Below are 18742 nucleotides of genomic sequence, written 5' to 3' on the forward strand. Positions count from 1 at the left end.
CGTAATACATACTATGTTTTGATCGTGCATACGGTGAAGATTTTAGTTGCAAACTTTGCTTCTCAAACACCTTTATGTATAGTTTTGGATAAAACAAGACTACACGCCATAGCTAATAACCATATGAAGCAGTAAATATTAACAATTTCACAGATCTCCTGCTCGATAATAGGCGAGTCTAAAGCTATCACGTAAAAAACATATGTAAAAAGGGAAACACATGTACATTTTTAAACCTCGAAATTGAACCTTAAAGTTCACGGTTCAGGTACTCTGCTACTAGATCAATGAAATTGTAGCCATCGTGAAGTTATTACAGAAGGTATAATAAAATAGGGAAACTTGCAAGAAGATGGCTTTAAAAGACCAAATAGACAAAGTAGAAAGTCTCGCGACTCACACATTTATTACAATAACAGAAAATCTTTACATATAATAAAATTGTAACAGGTCGATATCTGTATTATAGATACTGAAGAAAAAGTAATACGCCGGGCCTTTATTAGAGTAACAGGAGTGAAAACAACAGTTTTATTTTTTTTTCTGACCGTATGTTTCTACACGCTTCCTCTAAAGACTATTTACTTATGTACTTAAATGCAGTTTTCACCGGTGTATTGCTAGAGGTCTTTACTTATAATATAGGGTTGATTTATCCTGGAGAAAATATGAAGCGGGCCTTTTATCCCGGACAAACTTTATCATGCGGGCAGAGCCGCGAGCAAACGCCAGTATTAACATATAAAAATAATACTGCAGGTGTACCTAGCCACAGGTTCCCGCAATAGCGTGATGTAGAAGTACCGGCGATGCACTGCCGAACCCTCGTGCCTGTCCAGCTCCCCGCCCACACACGCCGTCAGCTCCGTGAAGTCTGCGTGAAGACCGCATCTGCAGACAAACGAATCACCTTATTAAACATGTTCTAGCATTGATCAATAAACGTAATCAACAGTGACCTTGTAGTCCGTTTAATATAGGCGCAGTATAGTGACCCCCCTGCATCTGATGGTAAACGGAGTTGGATCCAGATTGTGTCTACTGACGAGAGATGACTATCCCTCGCGAGTCGACACAATTAAGCCGGCATACTCACAGCCACACTCTGAGGGCCCACTATGGCGGATTTTACATATTACGGACGGTGATCAGTATCCGGGCGGAATGCGGATACAAATACTCCACCACCAGTAATGTACTTTATATTATATGCATACATGACGACACAAATAGCCTGACGATAAATACAACGATCACTATAAATAATAGCGACTCCGTCCAAAACTTTAATTAACAAGTTTAATTTCTCACTAAACTATGCTCGCATGAGACATGGTATTTAAAATTTCATAACTCTCATTAATTACACTGACTATATCTTTGAAAACGGAACACAACAGTTTGCATACAGCTGGTTGGTGGCAGAAATAAATATATTTTATTATTATATAAGTATACTACATTTCCTACGGTAGGTAAATTTCAAACATCCAAACATCACACTCTTTGGCTCATATATTAAATAAAATTCATCCTCACATCCTCATAAGGCTCAGAATACGAAGTCGAAAAACACACACACCCCACCGTTTATCAGATCGGCCGTCCATCATGATTTACCACCGGAATAATATCAGAGCATCTGTCCATTGTAATTTACTATGAAGAAAGATCAAATCAAAAATATTATATTCAATTGTATGTTCCCAGAATTTAGTTAACGTTTTCTATTGATCGGTTGAAGCGAATAAGTTCCGGAATTCTGGTTATGTAAACAAAACTAATTTGGATAATAAAATATAAAAAATATTATTGAAATTTAAAAAAATAGGTAGAATAATAAATATTTTCTCGCACGTTGCTGCCTTCTCTATATTGAAAAGGGTGCAATTTGCCACAAGCCAGCTATAAAAATATATGGTTAAAATTAACCTGCGGCAACAAAGTTATTTTGAGGTTACAGGTCACCTCGTTTAAGCAGCTCGCCGGTGGCTCTAAAGCAGTTTTCTACAAAGCCACTTAATTAGGTAAATAGGTCATTGGAGTGTTTTTTATACTTAGGCTTCTACGTACTTTATACCTCACTAGTTTGTATAAATAATGAAGTAGTACCGTAACGTATAAAATAAATCACATTATTACTTCAGATAACTTTAATCAAAAATAGACTTTTATTAATGGTTTATCTATTAAGAGTAGACACTGACAGACTGCCACACAATTTACAGATTCGGAAGAACATAAAGGTGCTTCGTTATATATACGAAATTATTCTTCATAATTTTCATCATCCAATACAACCAATTTACAAATAAGTAACTGAAAAGAAATAGAAAATCCCTGGAAAGTATTTTACGTGGAAATTAAATCCGCGCAAATAGCAAAAGAAAACACTAAGCTAGCAAAGACAGAATGCGCCGTGAAGCGAAGCGGAAACTTGCAGATATGTGGTGCTCAGCGAACACGCTCTCACACAATCCACACGTCCGGACTCTACGCGAAACTCAATAATAATTTTGCACAGTTGAAATCTCGTTTTGTACCCCAAACAAGATTCCGCGCGTTGACGGCGGCGCGGCGCGACCTGCAGCCCGAGGTCGTACAAACTACAAATTACCGGTCGCATCGCAAACGAGATTAACAAGTGTTATATCAAAACATAAATCACTCGGATTAATAACATCAACAGCGGTGGCGGGCGGTGGCGGGCGGTAGCTGACTACGCGAGGTCGTGTCACGTCAGCTTTGTATCACCACACAATCCGATAATCATTGCGGGTATTTAGCTTTTGTTTACCGATCGGCACGTATACAGATCACGCGGCCAATGTTGTTTCGATTGAACAGATTACGTTTATCTATTGCTCTATCAGACATTACGAGCGGGAGAAAAACAACGATTTGCATGTATTCTCCATAAATATGCGACGCTAGCGGTTTACCTTCAGACGGCCTGGCGGCGCGGCGCGGGCATGGCGCGGCGCGCGCTGTGTATCCGCGAGCATGTAATCACCCGCACACAAAATCGCCGCCAGTCTGTCATACGGCCACGCTCGACGATGTCAAATTACATTTAACGGCCACCATTAATATGTTATCAGTCTAATTCACGTTCTATAAACGCGCCAACAATGCTGCCTAATTGCTAATCTAAAACTGTAACCGAGAAATGATAGCTTCATATCAAGCCATATCAGTTAAAATCCTAATGGGGAACCGAAATGAGTATTGCAATCGCATCGCAAAGATATATACGGTACGGTATATTGCAATTAGAAGATTATTATTCGTATGATATTAAATTGCGCATCAAAACGCCACACCAAATTGTAAAATAAAAACAAGCTATTAGTAAATATGCTTTTGTACCAGTGTTGTTGTTTCACATAAATTAATTTCATTGCTGGCGGAAAGCCATAACACGACTCACTTGATCTATTTTTACAGTTTTTATCGTTTGTGGTTTGAAATAGAAATAAAAGGAAAAATATAATACGAATGTGTAACACGTAGCAACTTCATTTGCCATATTTCATTACCTTAATGCAGTTGTTGTCAGAAGTAATTGCAGCTTTCATGCGCTTTTATTTTATTAATTTCTTATCGTTTACATATAATAAGTCATAGATATTGCAACACATCACTCACAAACAATACTTAAACAATATATTGTTGAAATCCAGAGTAAAACTAATTGTCTTTAAAGTAAAATGAACACGAACTCTATCTGGAATTAGTCAATTATATTTATGTAAACGTCAGAAAACAATAATTGCTTTGACTCGCTGGTGTCTAGTATCTACCTCCCAGAAGGTAATACAGTGAGAGGAGGCTTTATTTCAATATCCACCAGGTGCTTTTATATTTAAAAATCCACGATCAAGTAATGAAACTTTTAGTATCATTAGAATGTTCGAGAACATTATTAGCCAAGCAAAAATACTTTATACGCATAAAATTGTGTCGCAAATTTGCGTTAAATCCAGAGCGTCCAAGCTTACAAGACATGTCACCAACTAAGGTAGCGATACTCAATTATTACGATAAACAACTATCTGATATTTCCTAGACCACATAAACAAAATGTAACACTAGGTTTATCCAAGCGTTAAATTAAGCTGGGAACTAAATTGAACGTTAGGTTATCCGCTGAAATATTCAACGAAATTAATTAATGTAAAGGCTCCATTATAAACTTTGTTCAACTTGCTACTACAAACAAACAAAGTGTTTAAATAATAATGAAGACTACGGAATAGTTAACCAGAATTAACTCACTAGCACGTCCACATCTTTATTCTCATTATGTATTAAATTTAGTACGTCCCGCTATACAGAACAATACGAAAATGTTACCCATAATACCCTCCCTATAACCTTCAAAAGGACGATTGCAGAAATGAAACAATACCACAAAATCCATGTAGATAAAACCATCGTGATAAGCCGTCATTCTAAAATCTGAACAGATCGCCGCTTGACAGAATCCAGAAACGTAGTCTGGTGGAATGATTCATAATTCTTTTGCTTCGGTATTCGACCGCACGGGCAATGTTTCGTAGACACATTTACTTACATTTTCAGATCCTGAACAAAATCTCATATTTGCATTTGGCTCGTACGCGGCGCCATTGACTGTCAAATGTTATTGTCCATTAGACAGCAGCACAAGCGTAGTATGACGATAACTGTTCCCATAGGATATTCGAACGCGCATTGGCACACGGCCACTTCCCAGTCGAGTCGGGAGTCGGGACTGTGGTTCATTCACCGGCAGAACACTTCGCAACCCAACACCCACATAGCGTCATATTAAAATTAGCTTACGTACGTAACATGGCCTGTCGGATATGTATATCTAACGCAATAAGTTGCAGACTGAGGGGATGTGGACCATTAACGAGCTAAAAAATTGGATTCGCCTTTAGCGCTGTATTTCAGCTGATGCGTCTGCGATTCAGAATCAATTAAACTATCCAATAACTTTATTAACGGGCATGGTGATTGCGTCTGAACAGTTTTACAACTTTCGCTAATCGATTTTAGTCTATGTTGTCTACTGTATTTAAACATCTTACTAAAGTAATCATCATTATGTGGAGGATTTTTATAAAATACAACTTCCAAAGTTGTATCTTATAAAAATCTTTCATAAAAGCAGAACACGAACGACACCAGTATCTAAAATCACTATTTATTAATTCTTAGAAAAGGAAAGAAAAATGTTATCAAAAATAATGTCAACAAAAATAAACAAGTAAGCCAAAACATTTTAAATGCATTAAATATCGTACGACCCAAAAAGACAATAGACGCAATCAGCGACGATCCTGGAAACCGGATTACTGTCAGCGCCCTGCCGAGTGCCCACCACTCTAGCTAATAGACGGGAGTCCAAATACGCTTTTTATAAACAAACCAATCATTAGTGACGCATTGGAACACGCCCCACATTATAGGAAATTAAATGTGATCATTATCATCAAAAAAGGTGATCAACCCATTGATCGATCAATAAGAGATGTCAAGCTTGAGCGAGGACGGTAATATATCTTACAGATTGCTCCTTGGAGCAATCTCTTGAGGTTCCGCTAAAATATTTCGGTCTCTCATTGTTTTTAAGCCGTATACCTGTCTTATCTCCACCGCACAGGTATCTAGTGTACACTGATGCCGTAAAATGTCTCCGTTCCTTGCAACCCATGTATATTAATTTTGTTTGCCGTTCAAATGGGCAATTATTTCTCGTGAAGCGTCTGGTAAATAATGGTAAGGCATTGATATTATGCAAAAGATAAGTGGATGAATTAATTATTCCGAATAGGTATCCATACTACATACGATAACTATATGAAGAAAAGAAAGATTGATGAAAATATGGTTTGTTGTATTACTTTGGTTTTTACGATCTGAGAATATTGTAGAATGTAAAATGCAAACTAATTTATATGTTAAATATGAGTAACACGCATTAATACTAATCAATATTTTTAAACATATTCATCGATATTTGCTATATTCATTATCTTATACATTACGATTTTTTTAAAATAATACTTTGGAAATCGTCATCTTCTGTCCAATTCTTAACATGTTAATCGATGGCATTATGCTTTAATGTCTCTATTAAAATTACAAAAATTACAGGTTCTAAACATAACCTGTGGCCTTTCATCAAAATTATGATTATGATTGAGTGCATGACGCCTGCAGCTTAACTCACTATAACGTAAAAAACTAAAGAAAACTTTTTATGAACAAAATTTTAAAACTTGTTAAAAATCCTTCCGCGTATAATTCGTATCTTGCCGTAATTATATAACGGTAGATATTAACAATGCCAGTCACGAGGAAGCCAATAAGACTTAAGCTATAAATAAGCAAACATTTCATAAATATAAATAGAAGCAGTTTATAATGATCGTTGTTAAATTGTAAATGCGGCGGTGCAGGAGCCCGGCGACAGAGACAAATGAGATTTACTTCCGACAGCGCGAGAGACAATACGGTAAAAAGCAGGTTTCCCTGGTTCCCTGGCTCCCTGCACACCGAAACAAAAGAAGCGGTTCCTTGTTTTACTATTTTCCAACGCGTGTTCTATTGCGGAACAAGCCGCAAACTTTGTTTTCAATTTCTTCCTTCTTGCACCGCAAATCGGACATATCGCGGTACTTTAATCGTGTGACGTTCGCGTTAAACATTCGAACGAACTATCGATATTCGATATCAAAAGTTTGGTACACTCTGTTTTGCTTCGAGGATAATGATTCTTTTATAAAAGTAAGAGATATTGTATGTGGTCTACTATACAAATTAATCTATACATTATTATGTAAAAAAACGTCTTTAATCTCCCTTCTTAAGTACATCACGCGCACGGAAGAGCGTGAGATTTGGCATGATTGAAGTTAATATTGTGAAGTGCAGGAAAATTTAATTTATATATCAAATTATTACTTATTTAAATTCGACGGTCGAATTTCGGCCACGGGACGACCACAAGTATTTATTTTTAAGCAATGCTATCTACCTCATTGATGATGTTCATGTCATAAATAATACGACTACAATCTACACTGAGAAAACGTCTTGAAAAATACTTCCATACTTTCTATCACAATAGTTATGTTCGCAAACAATCGATAGCGGCGTCAGCACAGCATGGAATAATCAATACGCAGTATCGATACATGTCCACATCACTAAAGATGAGTGATCTAAACCGGGCTAGTTTCCACGCTTGTTGTGCCGTTGTTTTCGTAAACTTTCCAATGAGGAAGGGTTGAAACTATTCTCATCTATTCGGCTTGCAGTTGCGGCAAACGGCGTACAACAATTTGTTCTACACGCAATTTCAGTTATGGCTCACGTGAATGAACTACCGTTATTTTTATTTGCTGCAGTAATTTTTTGCATATGGCCCCTTTGGTCTATTTACAGAATGTATGTTCTTCAATCACTAGGTATTTAATTCTATTTTTACGTAAGGCAAAACTTAGTATGGGTATTTTAAAAAGTTCAATTTTTAATCAAACCATTATCACCCTCAACACTATGCAAGCAAAGGCACCTCTGTAATCGCCCATGTTCTCTGTAATCGTTTAAGATATTCTTTGTAAACACACCTATATTCTGCATTATTTAAATATTATGTAATTAACAAGTTTACTTTTTTTTATTATAAGTACCTACAAAATGTTATCAAATGATAATATTTACCAACCCGAGTCTACATACTTTCATCATTTTCCCTTTTCCTAAATATTGACGCGAAAGAGAAAAACGTCAAAAACTAATTTGAAGGGCGAAAAGGATTTAGCCGACCGACCGCCGTATTAACGTATTTCTGACATGAGCACAAATTACTTCTTTTTTATTTGAACCCCTTTGGGCAATGAGAGACTTCGTTGCGGTAATCCTCGCTTAATGCCCGGCTTATTCCTGTTCAAGCCTCTAATTGCCATGCCTTTGATAGATACGGACAACAGTTATACGGACATGTCAACATTTATATATTTCTTGATATTACATGAAACAAACCTTTTTATTTAATGGCAAATTTATTAACCTTGGAATCCTTTTAAAATCTTTCCTAATTACCTAGAGTCGAAACTTTGTAATTAAAATAATTATTTATTTATTACTTCAATTACGAGGGTGTTTATATGTGTTAGTATAAATGCACACTATAAGAATATTTAATTTGGCGCATATTGTGCATACATACAAATTTTCTCCGCCATTTACACTATTAAGGTCACGTATGCAACCTAAAAAATTGTTTACTCGATGTAATTTTCCACTTAAAGTGCAAACAACGCAATTGTCGTATCAACATCGTTAGCGCAAACGAGTTTCATATTATAAAACATAACAGAAATGAATTATCGAGTTCTGTTGAATATGCTAATTATTATGGCGACTTTAAATGCAAGACGCACACGCGGGTCTACAGGTGTCGCGCAAGGAATATGAATAACATTAGTACCCAACTATATAAATATATACGACCAATTTAAATCTTTCCTTACTTACCTTACGGGCACTTCCTTACTCAATTTAGTGTTAGACCTCCGCAGCGCAGTTAGTGAGCAACTCCAAGTATCAGGAATACGTTTCATTCTATGTGATATAACTGAATACTATATTCCGGAAATAGTAAAACCAAACAGGTAGAAAGCCTTCCTTTGTTTTCTGATATAATATATTCTAAGGTTAGAATAAGGTTAGAATATTCTAAGGTCTAATGTAAAAAGCTGAAAGTAAAGTACATGTATAGAATTAAGATTAATTAGGCTGCTTCGGTTCTCTTGACTTGATTTTTATAATCATAAAATTCCAACAGTTTAGCAAGTATTATTTTTTTTTTGTACAAGAATAGATATTTTTTTCATGTCAAGGTGCGGCTAATTATACGATAACGATACTATAAATAAACAAAAAGAACTAAAGCTAAATGTCGACTAAACAAAAATATTTATCGCAACAAATAGAAAAGGTTAATTGAAACAGGAAATCGAGATCGGATAAACTGCGCCATTCAATGAAGAACTGAATAATATCGTAGAATATTTATTTCAATAACGTACAAAGCTATGATATTGAAAGGATATTATTTACAGAGCGAAGGCGCCTTTCTCGCAGCCCCGATAAGCAGTATCAGGCGGAAACGCCGGGGTATTATCCGGATAATCCGGACAATCCGGACAAGTTGCCGACATTGCCGAAGCGCTAACACTTTTGTGGAGTTCAGCCTCCGACAAATACCCCACCAAATAGGATTGAGTTCGCCATGCGGCACCAAATAAAATATCAAATATGGCATTTGACATCAGTAACGATTGAGCCCTATACTGTAGTTCGGAATTCTATGAAAACAGTTACAGTTATTATAGTATATGAAGGTCGGTCTTCTTTGTGAACTTTATATACTTACCTATAATTTCCCACTGCTAGGCATTGGCTTCCTTTACTACTGAAAAGGTTTAGGTCATAGTCAACCACGCTGCCCTAGTAAGGACGACACTTTCACATACCTTTGAAAATATTACGATGAACTTCCCAGATATGCAAGTTTACTCGCAATTTTTTCCATCGCCGTTAAATCAAGCGACAATTCACAAATAATTTAAACAAAACTTTAGAAAATTCAAAGGGGTTTTGAACCTACGGACATTCATCTCGGGAGCCCTTTCCGCTCCTGACTAACTCTCACCGCTTAGCTTACCACAAATAAACAAACCTATAATATAATTGGCCAAAATAGTAGCACGAATTTATTGATCTTATAATAATTATACCAACCCGTCGAATAAAAGCTTTATAACAAATGCAATCTATTATTATAACTTACCCAAGAGACGAGTTTGTAAAAAAATAAGGAATGCGGAGGACAATGCAACAAATTTAAATGTCAAGGTTTATTTTGGTACGTAGACTTCCCCGAGATATTTTGAGATATTCATAGAAACAATTTATGTAAAACTAGCTGACCCGACAGACGTTGTCTTGTCTTAACTATGGATTTGCAGCGCGCATTTTGTCAATCGCTGACAGTTATTTCAAACAACTGACAATTATGTAAAATTAATATTTTCGTGCTTCACTTCGATATTAGCTACCATTGCCTTACTAGCCCCCGTCACTGACTGTTTTATTTTATTTATAACAAATTGTGTTTATCGTTTGTTGAATTTTAGCCTTATTTTCACCAGTTTTCTTAAATTTCCTAATTTTCCGCTTAACTTCCTTAATTTTTTCTTTGTACATACAAACCTTCTCCTAATAATAACGAACACATACTATTTATGCGCGTACAAATAACAATTTATTTTTATTTATATAGATTTAAAGTAACTTGAGACAAGTTAAAAAAAAAATAACAACAAATGAGATACTGTAGATCAGTGGCGAAGTGTGAAATTGTCTGAAAGGGAACTCAGAACTGCCTATAAGTACTAATAACCATAAATGCGATTCAACTACCGTGCGTCATTCATGACTTTTTAGGTTATGTTGAGAGATAATTAAATAAAAATAAGTTTTTAAGTTTTTTTTTAAGTGTTACTACTACTATATATTATTTTTTTAATTGAGTGTTATATAAGTATATATATGTAAATTAAATATATAATAATTGTTTTGTTGTTTTCATTGTGGTAAGTTTTGTTTGTGGCTCGTTCAGTGTTTTGTCGTGTGTTTGTTGACATCCGTTAATTGTTAATTGTGTTTAAAGGATGGAGTTTGATGTTAATGATCGTAGGCCGGAGCCCGATCCTCCACCAGATGCTGGTAAAAATTATTTTCAAGCTGCTCATAATGCGACGCTTAGTAACATTGGAAACCAGAAAGGTTTTACTCCCTCCCCGTCTCCATCTCCTTCTACGGCCTCATATGTAGCATCTTATGTTACCTCAGCCGCCCCTAGCCTTCCTCAAGTTAAAAAAGACAGTCCAATTTTAAAGAAAAAAAGGTCGTCTAATAATTCAGCATTACATTTACAAAAAGCTTTATCAAATTCAAATTTAAGTGAAGATACATTAATTATTAATAAAGATAAATCTCCGAATGCTTCATCTTCAGGTTCTTCCAATATGGATACTTCCCCTTAACATTTCCCGCATTGGTTTGATTAGAGGAATACCTATTGAGTGGACGCAAAATGAAATAATTGAATTAGTTCAACTCCCCTGAATCGGGTAGTATAATCAAAACTCGTAGGCTTAGTAGGAAAATTTCTTCCCCTGAAGGTTCTAGTTGGGTTCCTACCCAAACTGTCGTCATTACTTTTGACGGCCAAGTGCTGCCTAAAGAAATATATTGCTGCTATACACTGTTACACGTTGAACAATATGTATATCCAACCATCCAATGTTATAATTGCTGTAGGTTTGGGCACACTCGTGCACAGTGCAGATCTAAACCCAGATGTTATAAATGCACAGAAAATCACTCTGGAGATTCTTGCACTGTGGAGGATTCTGATGCTCTTTGCATTTTTGTGCAGGGCATCATTTCGCAATTAATAAAACCTGCGTGGAGCATAATAGGCAAGCAAATATTAAAAATTTATGTCTTCCCACAATGTTTCTTATCAAGAAGCAATGTCAAATTTTCCTTCGACACAAAAGTCTTATGCCAACGTATTATCATCCTCCCTAATCCATCTCCGCATTTAACCCCTTCTTCATCTCACGTATATGACAGTCAATCCTCTGCCTCTAAGTCCTATCGTAAAACAGTCCTTCTTAAACCCCTTCAAGACCTTCGCTTCCCAAATCCTTTGACCGAAAGGCGCATAGAGAATTGTTAAAATCTTTCGAATTTTCCTCTCCTAACGGTTGTGCACTGAGTAGCAACAAAGAAAAATGTGATTCCTCCATTGAACATGCATCGAAAGAAGATTTGTTACCTAATTCTATTCAAAATTTAATATCCTCTCTAATTAAAGTTATAACTGACTCTAATCTACCGAACCACGTTGCCTGTAATATTATTCAAACGATTACTCTTTCTATTTTTAATTACTTAAAACATGGACCTAGTTCTTCAGTGGAATTGTAGAAGTTTAATTAAAAATAAAACCGACCTCTCTTTTATTTTAAATAAATATAAACCATTTATTTGTGCTATTTCCGAGACGTGGTTAAGACCACATTCTTCATATCGAATTCCCGGGTATGTATTGTTACGAGACGATAGAAGTGATGGGTGGGGCGGTGCAGCTCTCTTAATAAAAATAATTTAACTTTTAATCAAAATTTAGTTGTAAATAATAGCAATCTCATTCAATTGGTGTGTCTTCGTTTTAATAATATTTCTTTTATTTCTGTATATATTTCGAGACGGGATAACTCGGTTATTCCCACGTTACGCAGATTTTTTATCTTCTGTTTCCCCTCCTATATTATTAATGGGTGATTTCAATTGCCACAACCAGATCTGGGGTGCTCCAAATAATGACTCTTTCAGTAACAGACTTTTGGATCTCCTAGACGAATTTGACCTATGTGTGTTAAATGATGGGTCCCCTACTCGCCGCACTCCGCCCAATATTCAACCCAGTTATGTTGACATCTCTTTTTGCTCTCCCTCTTTAGCTTCCTTATTATCGTGGTCACGTCTTCCTTACTCTCATGGTTCCGACCATTTTCCTATCCTAATTTCATTTCCTTCTCAAAATATTAATGTTCCTATTCTTCCTCCTCTTCTACCTTACATCATAGATTCTTCTAAATGGGGTCTCTATGGCGCTTTACTTGAAGAGAAATCGAATTTGCTTCCTGAACCTCAGTTATCTAATATTAAAGAATGTTGTGAGGGATTTAAAGATTCTATACTTGCTTCTGCAGAGGCGATATTTAATAAAAAATGTTGTCTTAGGCAAAATCCCTTCCCCCCCTGGTGGGATTCAGAGTGTACTGATTCTATTAAAAGGGAGACATGAAGCAGAAGCACTCTGTTCCACTGACATTAACCTTGACTCTTTCCTAAACTATCGTAATGCGAGTGCTGCTACGAAAAGACTTTTAAGTAAAAAACGTCAAGGCTGGCGCACATTTTGTGCGTCTATAACGCCTGAAACTCCTTCGTCTCTCGTTTGGAAAAAATGAAGTATTATAGATTGTCTCGTAATCACCGTTCCCTTTCTTCCTACTCAATAAGCTGGGTAGATGATTTTTAGACAGGCTAGCTCCCCTTCAGTTCCTAATTTCTATCAAATTCCCTATTTATATTCCCCGGGCTATTTCTTCTATTTTAGACTCCTTATACTTTTCAAGAATTAAAATTAGTACTCAGCCATATCAGGGACTCTTCCCTGGTCCTGATGGTATCCCTTATTCCTTTCTTTCAAAATCCCGGAATAGTTCCCTTAGTTATTTTTAAACTTGATTAATTTAATTGTTGATTCTGGAGTTATTCCGGAAAATTGGAAACATCAATTAATTGTACCCGTTCCCAAACCAGGGAAAGACCCTTGTAATTCACTTTCATATCGGCCTATAGCGCTCTCATCTACCATGCCCAAAGTAGTAGAACACTTGATAAAAAACAGATTAGAATGGTTCCTAGAGCACCATTCTTTACTGGCAGATTCTCAATATGGATTCAGGAAAGGCCGGAGTATTTCCGATAGTCATGCCATTTTCACTACTGACATTCAGTTGGCATTTAGTCAAAACAAGTCAGTGGTAGCAGGCTTCCTCGATGTTTCAGCGGCATATGATAATGTTAATCTTTGGGTCCTTAGGAACAAATTAGTTCAGCTAAGGGTTCCTGAAAAGATAACAAATTTTCTTTTTAACCTCTCATCAGGTAGGACTATATCATTGAGACATCCAGGCATTCAAGCTGCCACTAGAACTGTATGGAAAGGATTACCTCAAGGTTCTGTAATCAGCCCTCTGCTGTATGATGTTTACACTACCGATATAGATCATCACATATCGGATGGGTGTAATATCTTACAGTATGCTGATGACCTCCTTATTTATTCTTCTAATAATTCTATAAGCGTAGCAAAGGATAATATTGAAAGTGGCATGACTGTACTATCCTCATGGCTGAATAATAATTATTTAGACCTATCAGCCTCCAAAAGTGTAGTCGTTGTCTTTTCTAGAAAACGTCAGATACCCCATATTGATGTTGAGTGCAATGGGACCCTAATTCCAGTAAAGAAAGAGGTAAAATTTTTGGGTAAAATATTTGACAGTAGAATGAACGGTGTAGCGCACATAGACCATATTGTTAATAAATGTGAGAGCAACATTAATATTTTGCGATGTTTAAGGGGTGTCTGGTGGGGAGCACATCCTTACTCCCTCAGATTATTATATAATGCTATTGTGAGGAGTCATTTAGATTTTGCCACCCTTTTGCTGCCTCCCTGCAATAAAAATGCATTAAAAAAATTAGATTTGGTTCAATATAAAGCACTTAGGATTGTAGCTGGAGCTATGAAAAGCTCACCTACAAATGCCTTACAGGTGGAATGTTCTGACCCTCCTCTTTATCTCAGACGTCAATATCTGTCAGACAGATATATTTATAAAATATCTAATTACTCCTCTCATCCTCTTTTCTCTAAACTTAGATTATTAAATTCATGTATTATTTCTAACTCTTACTGGTATCATAAACCCTTACCCTGTCTTATTGAAAGTTACAGGAGGCTAGAAGGTATATCTTGTGCTATTAATAAATTTAAAATACATCCAGCATTTTCAGTTGAGTTTAGCTCTAAAATTTCAACCCCTTCTGTGGAGTTATCTCTTGGTATAGATAAACAGACTGCTAATCCAGATTCTAAATTAAAACTCATTATTCAGAAACGTTGGCCCCAAGCTAAGATTTTTTTCACAGATGCCTCTAAATTAAGTAAAGAAAGCCCTGTTGGTGTTGCTTTTTTACACTGGAATGCCAATATATCCTTTTCATATAAATTTCCACACTATTGTTCGGTATTTTCTGGTGAATTTTTAGCTATTAGGGAATGTATTAAATACATCAGAGTTAACAATATTTCGCCTTCTATAATTTTTCCGACTCTAAAAGTTGTGTCCAGTCTCTTCTTAGCAACCCTTTTGCTAAAAATTGTATTCACCCACTGTCTCTAGAAATTAAGCATTTGATTAAATTATGTAATGTAGAACACATTCAAGTGTCGGTGGCTTGGATTCCAGGCCATATAGGTATTAAAGGTAATGAAACAGTAGATCAATTAGCCAAAGATGCTATTGTTCATGGTAACGATGAGTACTTCTCAGTGTATTCTTTTGACCTTTCTACTTTGGCCAAACAAGACCTAGAGCTGGCATGGAACACCAGTTGGAGGAACTCTAGTACCCTTAAAGGAGGTAACCTGTACAAAATTCAACCTTACATAACTTCTAGGCCTTGGTTTTCCAAATTACGTTTCAGCAAACATATCTCTGCCACCATATCTCGGTTGAGAATTGGTCATTGCTCGTCTCCAGTGCACTTATATAAATTACACATAAGAGACTCGTCTATATGTGAGTGTGGCCTGGATGAGGGAACCGTTCCACATATACTTTTTAGCTGTCCCCGTTACTCATCTCCTTCTTTTTATGACATGTTGGTTGATAATGGGGCTCCTCTCCCTGCTAATATATCATCCATCCTCAGCCTAAGTAACAAAATATATATAAAAACACTTGTTTCATTCCTAACGATTCATAATATACATTTATGATTGAAACTAACCTTCTGTGTCAGCATGCATCATTAATTAACACCTTTCGTAATAGTAACACATTGTCTTAAATTTACCCTAAAAATTTTATTTTTGACAATAATTTTAGACATGAATGCGTCACATGACAGTTGACACTGGCAGTAATACTCCTCAGTATAGAGGAATCGGTTGCCATAAAAAAAAAAAAAAAAAAAAAAAAAAAAAAAAAAAACCATAAATGCAATTTGCAGATCGCTGTTATCATAATTAATTAGTTTTTATATAAATAACGAAAGGGAAGCCGGCAGGAATCGGGTTATATGGACCCTTCGCCACTGCTGTAGATGTCAATATGTTGCTATGTTCATAGTCTACCACAGCCTCTTCCTATTAGTTGACAGCAGACGTTATAAACTTGCCTACAAACATTTCGGAAGCATCTGAAGTTAAATAAATATCCAATAATTTGAAATCTTCTAACACAAATAACAAGTATCGCAAAAAAGTTACTGCAACGTTAATTTACGCTTTATCCGCTATATTTATACATGAAACCGATAACTGCTGTTACTTTTATAGCACATATAAATAGCTGAACATTTTCCCCAGCGGTAAAGAAGTGTTATGTACATACCTACGTCGGACAGCGGTCACAAGTTTACGCTGCCGTTGAAAGATAAACAACTTGAGAGCGGCCAAAATATCACTCGGCATGAAAAAATACACCTGTCGTGCGTATGTACTGCACTAGTTTTATGAACTGTAAGCCAGTTGTTGTATTTTACACTTAATATTTAAGAATATATTTAATAAATTGTTACTGTTAAACGTAAATATGTGTACAAAAAGAAACTGTAATTTCAAAAAGAACTGATACAACTTTAAAAACTCATAATAAATCTTTAACTTACTTGTTATATACATAACCGAAACTCGTAACAAATATTCCAAAGGCCGCTATTGTCTACTACTATTACGCATACCTGTCGATGGAGGTGGACGGAAATATCTGTTAGGTCCACGCGGTGTATTTCGGGCCGTTCCCTCTACCACAGCACGTGGCTAATGTTCGCCGCGCGACGCTTCTCACGTTGTGCGGGAAACAATAACCCCTTATCAAAGATATACAATTTCACACCTTAAAACATCGGTGAATCTCTGTGAGCGTAAGAAAATCTGTTCAGATTCAATAAAAGCAGCTCTAAGGAATATTAGCTTTAGACTTGCCGGTGATGGTAAACAATATAAACGGCACTAAGTTGCAACAAACGATTGAAATGCAATGAAATAACAAAGTATTAATGATCCACTAAAATGAGCCTTAATATTTTATACTCACGACATTAATTATAATTTATTGTATTGTAGTACATATATGTTTAATATTTTGAAGCGCGTGCCGTCCCTGCTCGCGTCTCTACGATGAGAGCGATACTTAATGTAGATGAATTATTACATATAGCGTACACCTTTGAAACTTAAAGCAATCACCCATTCATTAAGTCGAGTAATTGTAGCTTTCAGTACGGAGCACATTAGCGCTCGTGGTGTTTGTTATGCGCAAGTTTCTAGATCGTAATATAGCTACTAGTCAATAACAGATGTATGTACTAAATTCCTTTGACGACGTCCTTCCGTTGTAATGTTAATTAATACAATTAGTAATAATTAATCACTGTACCCAACTAGTATTATCTCGGAATCTACTGTCGCTAATACATGTGGAGTCAATTTAGGGCTAATTACACAATACACAGGTGTAATGATATATCATTCGATATTTAAAAATAATAGTAGATTGTGTGTGAGCAAAAGGTGTTTGAACAATGACAGGCCAATGTTTACCGACGTGACATTGCGTAAGGTGATAAATATTCAGTACTAGCTTTTGCCCGCGGCTCCGCCCGCGTTATAAAGTTTTTCAGGCTAAAGTTTTCCGTTATAAAAGTAGAAGTTTCCCGGGAGCCTATGTTCTTCCCAGGGTCTCAAACTGTCTCCATACCAAATTTCATCTTAATACGTTGGGTAGTTTTTGAGTTTAACACGTTCAGACAGACAGATGCAGCGGGGGACTTTGTTTTATAATATATTTTTTAGAACTTTTTAAGTGGAACAATCCCGTCATACATCATTGTTGCATAACTTTAACCGTTTACGCAGCGCAGGCAACGGAAGCTCTCAAAAGTAATAATTTTCCCCGTTTTTGCAACATGTTTCATTACTGCTTCGCTCCTATTGGTCGTAGCGTGATGATATATAGCCTATAGCACTCCACGAACAAAGGGCTATCCAATGCAAAAAGAATTTTTAAGTTTGGACCGGTATTTCCTGAGATGAGCCATTACTGCTCCGCTCCTATTGGGTATAGCGTGATGATATATAGCCTATAGCACTCCACGAACAAAGGGCTATCCAACGCAAAAAGAATTTTTCGATTTGGACCGGTAGTTCCTGAGATAAGCGCGTTCAAACAAACAAACAAACAAACCCTTCAGCTTTATATAATAGTATAGATTCTGCATTAGCCTGGATAACGACCGCCTGGGGAGTTAGGACGAGTAGGTAAGCGGTGCTCTTTGGTTAATCGTTGCCTTTTTGGGACCATCAGTATAGCTAGCTTTAGTCACTTTGCCTAGTCAGGATAAAATAACATATTTACCGGCGTGTCCCATGGTTGAGCGTTGTCGTTCTAAGTTTAGCGTTGCGTGACCCGATCTGTCCAACACAATGGGCTTTAGTTACACAACAACGCGGCTCTCGCTTCCTTTTTGTAATCATTTCATTTGCACTTTAATGCGCAACATATAGCGAACGTACAAATATACGTCCGATAATAAAATTAAATGGATTTATTGTAAATGATAGTTGAGCACGCAACACCCGCGCCCGCGGCCCCGGCGACCACGGTTTATTATTATTGCTGCTCATAACCAACGTGATCATGGCATCACTAATTGCTTACAAGAGAAAGAATATGCGTGAAGCATTTTAAAGATGTAACACGGCGTCGATAATTTGTTGGATGTTCTAAGAAAACATTTA

General features: G+C 36.4%; 1 protein-coding gene across 1 annotated transcript in view; it reads right to left on the minus strand.

The window, feature by feature from the left end:
- Positions 1–18742, minus strand: part of LOC115445525 (heparan-sulfate 6-O-sulfotransferase 2) — a 99125-nt gene that overhangs the window by 17029 nt on the left and 63354 nt on the right. Inside the window, exon 4 of the mRNA XM_030171816.2 lies at positions 766–891. Coding sequence (XP_030027676.1) covers positions 766–891 — 126 coding nt within the window. The remainder of the gene's footprint in view (positions 1–765; positions 892–18742) is intronic.

The sequence above is a fragment of the Manduca sexta genome, chromosome 28 (genome assembly GCF_014839805.1).
Source record: "Manduca sexta isolate Smith_Timp_Sample1 chromosome 28, JHU_Msex_v1.0, whole genome shotgun sequence".
Taxonomy (NCBI): Eukaryota; Metazoa; Arthropoda; class Insecta; order Lepidoptera; family Sphingidae; genus Manduca; species Manduca sexta.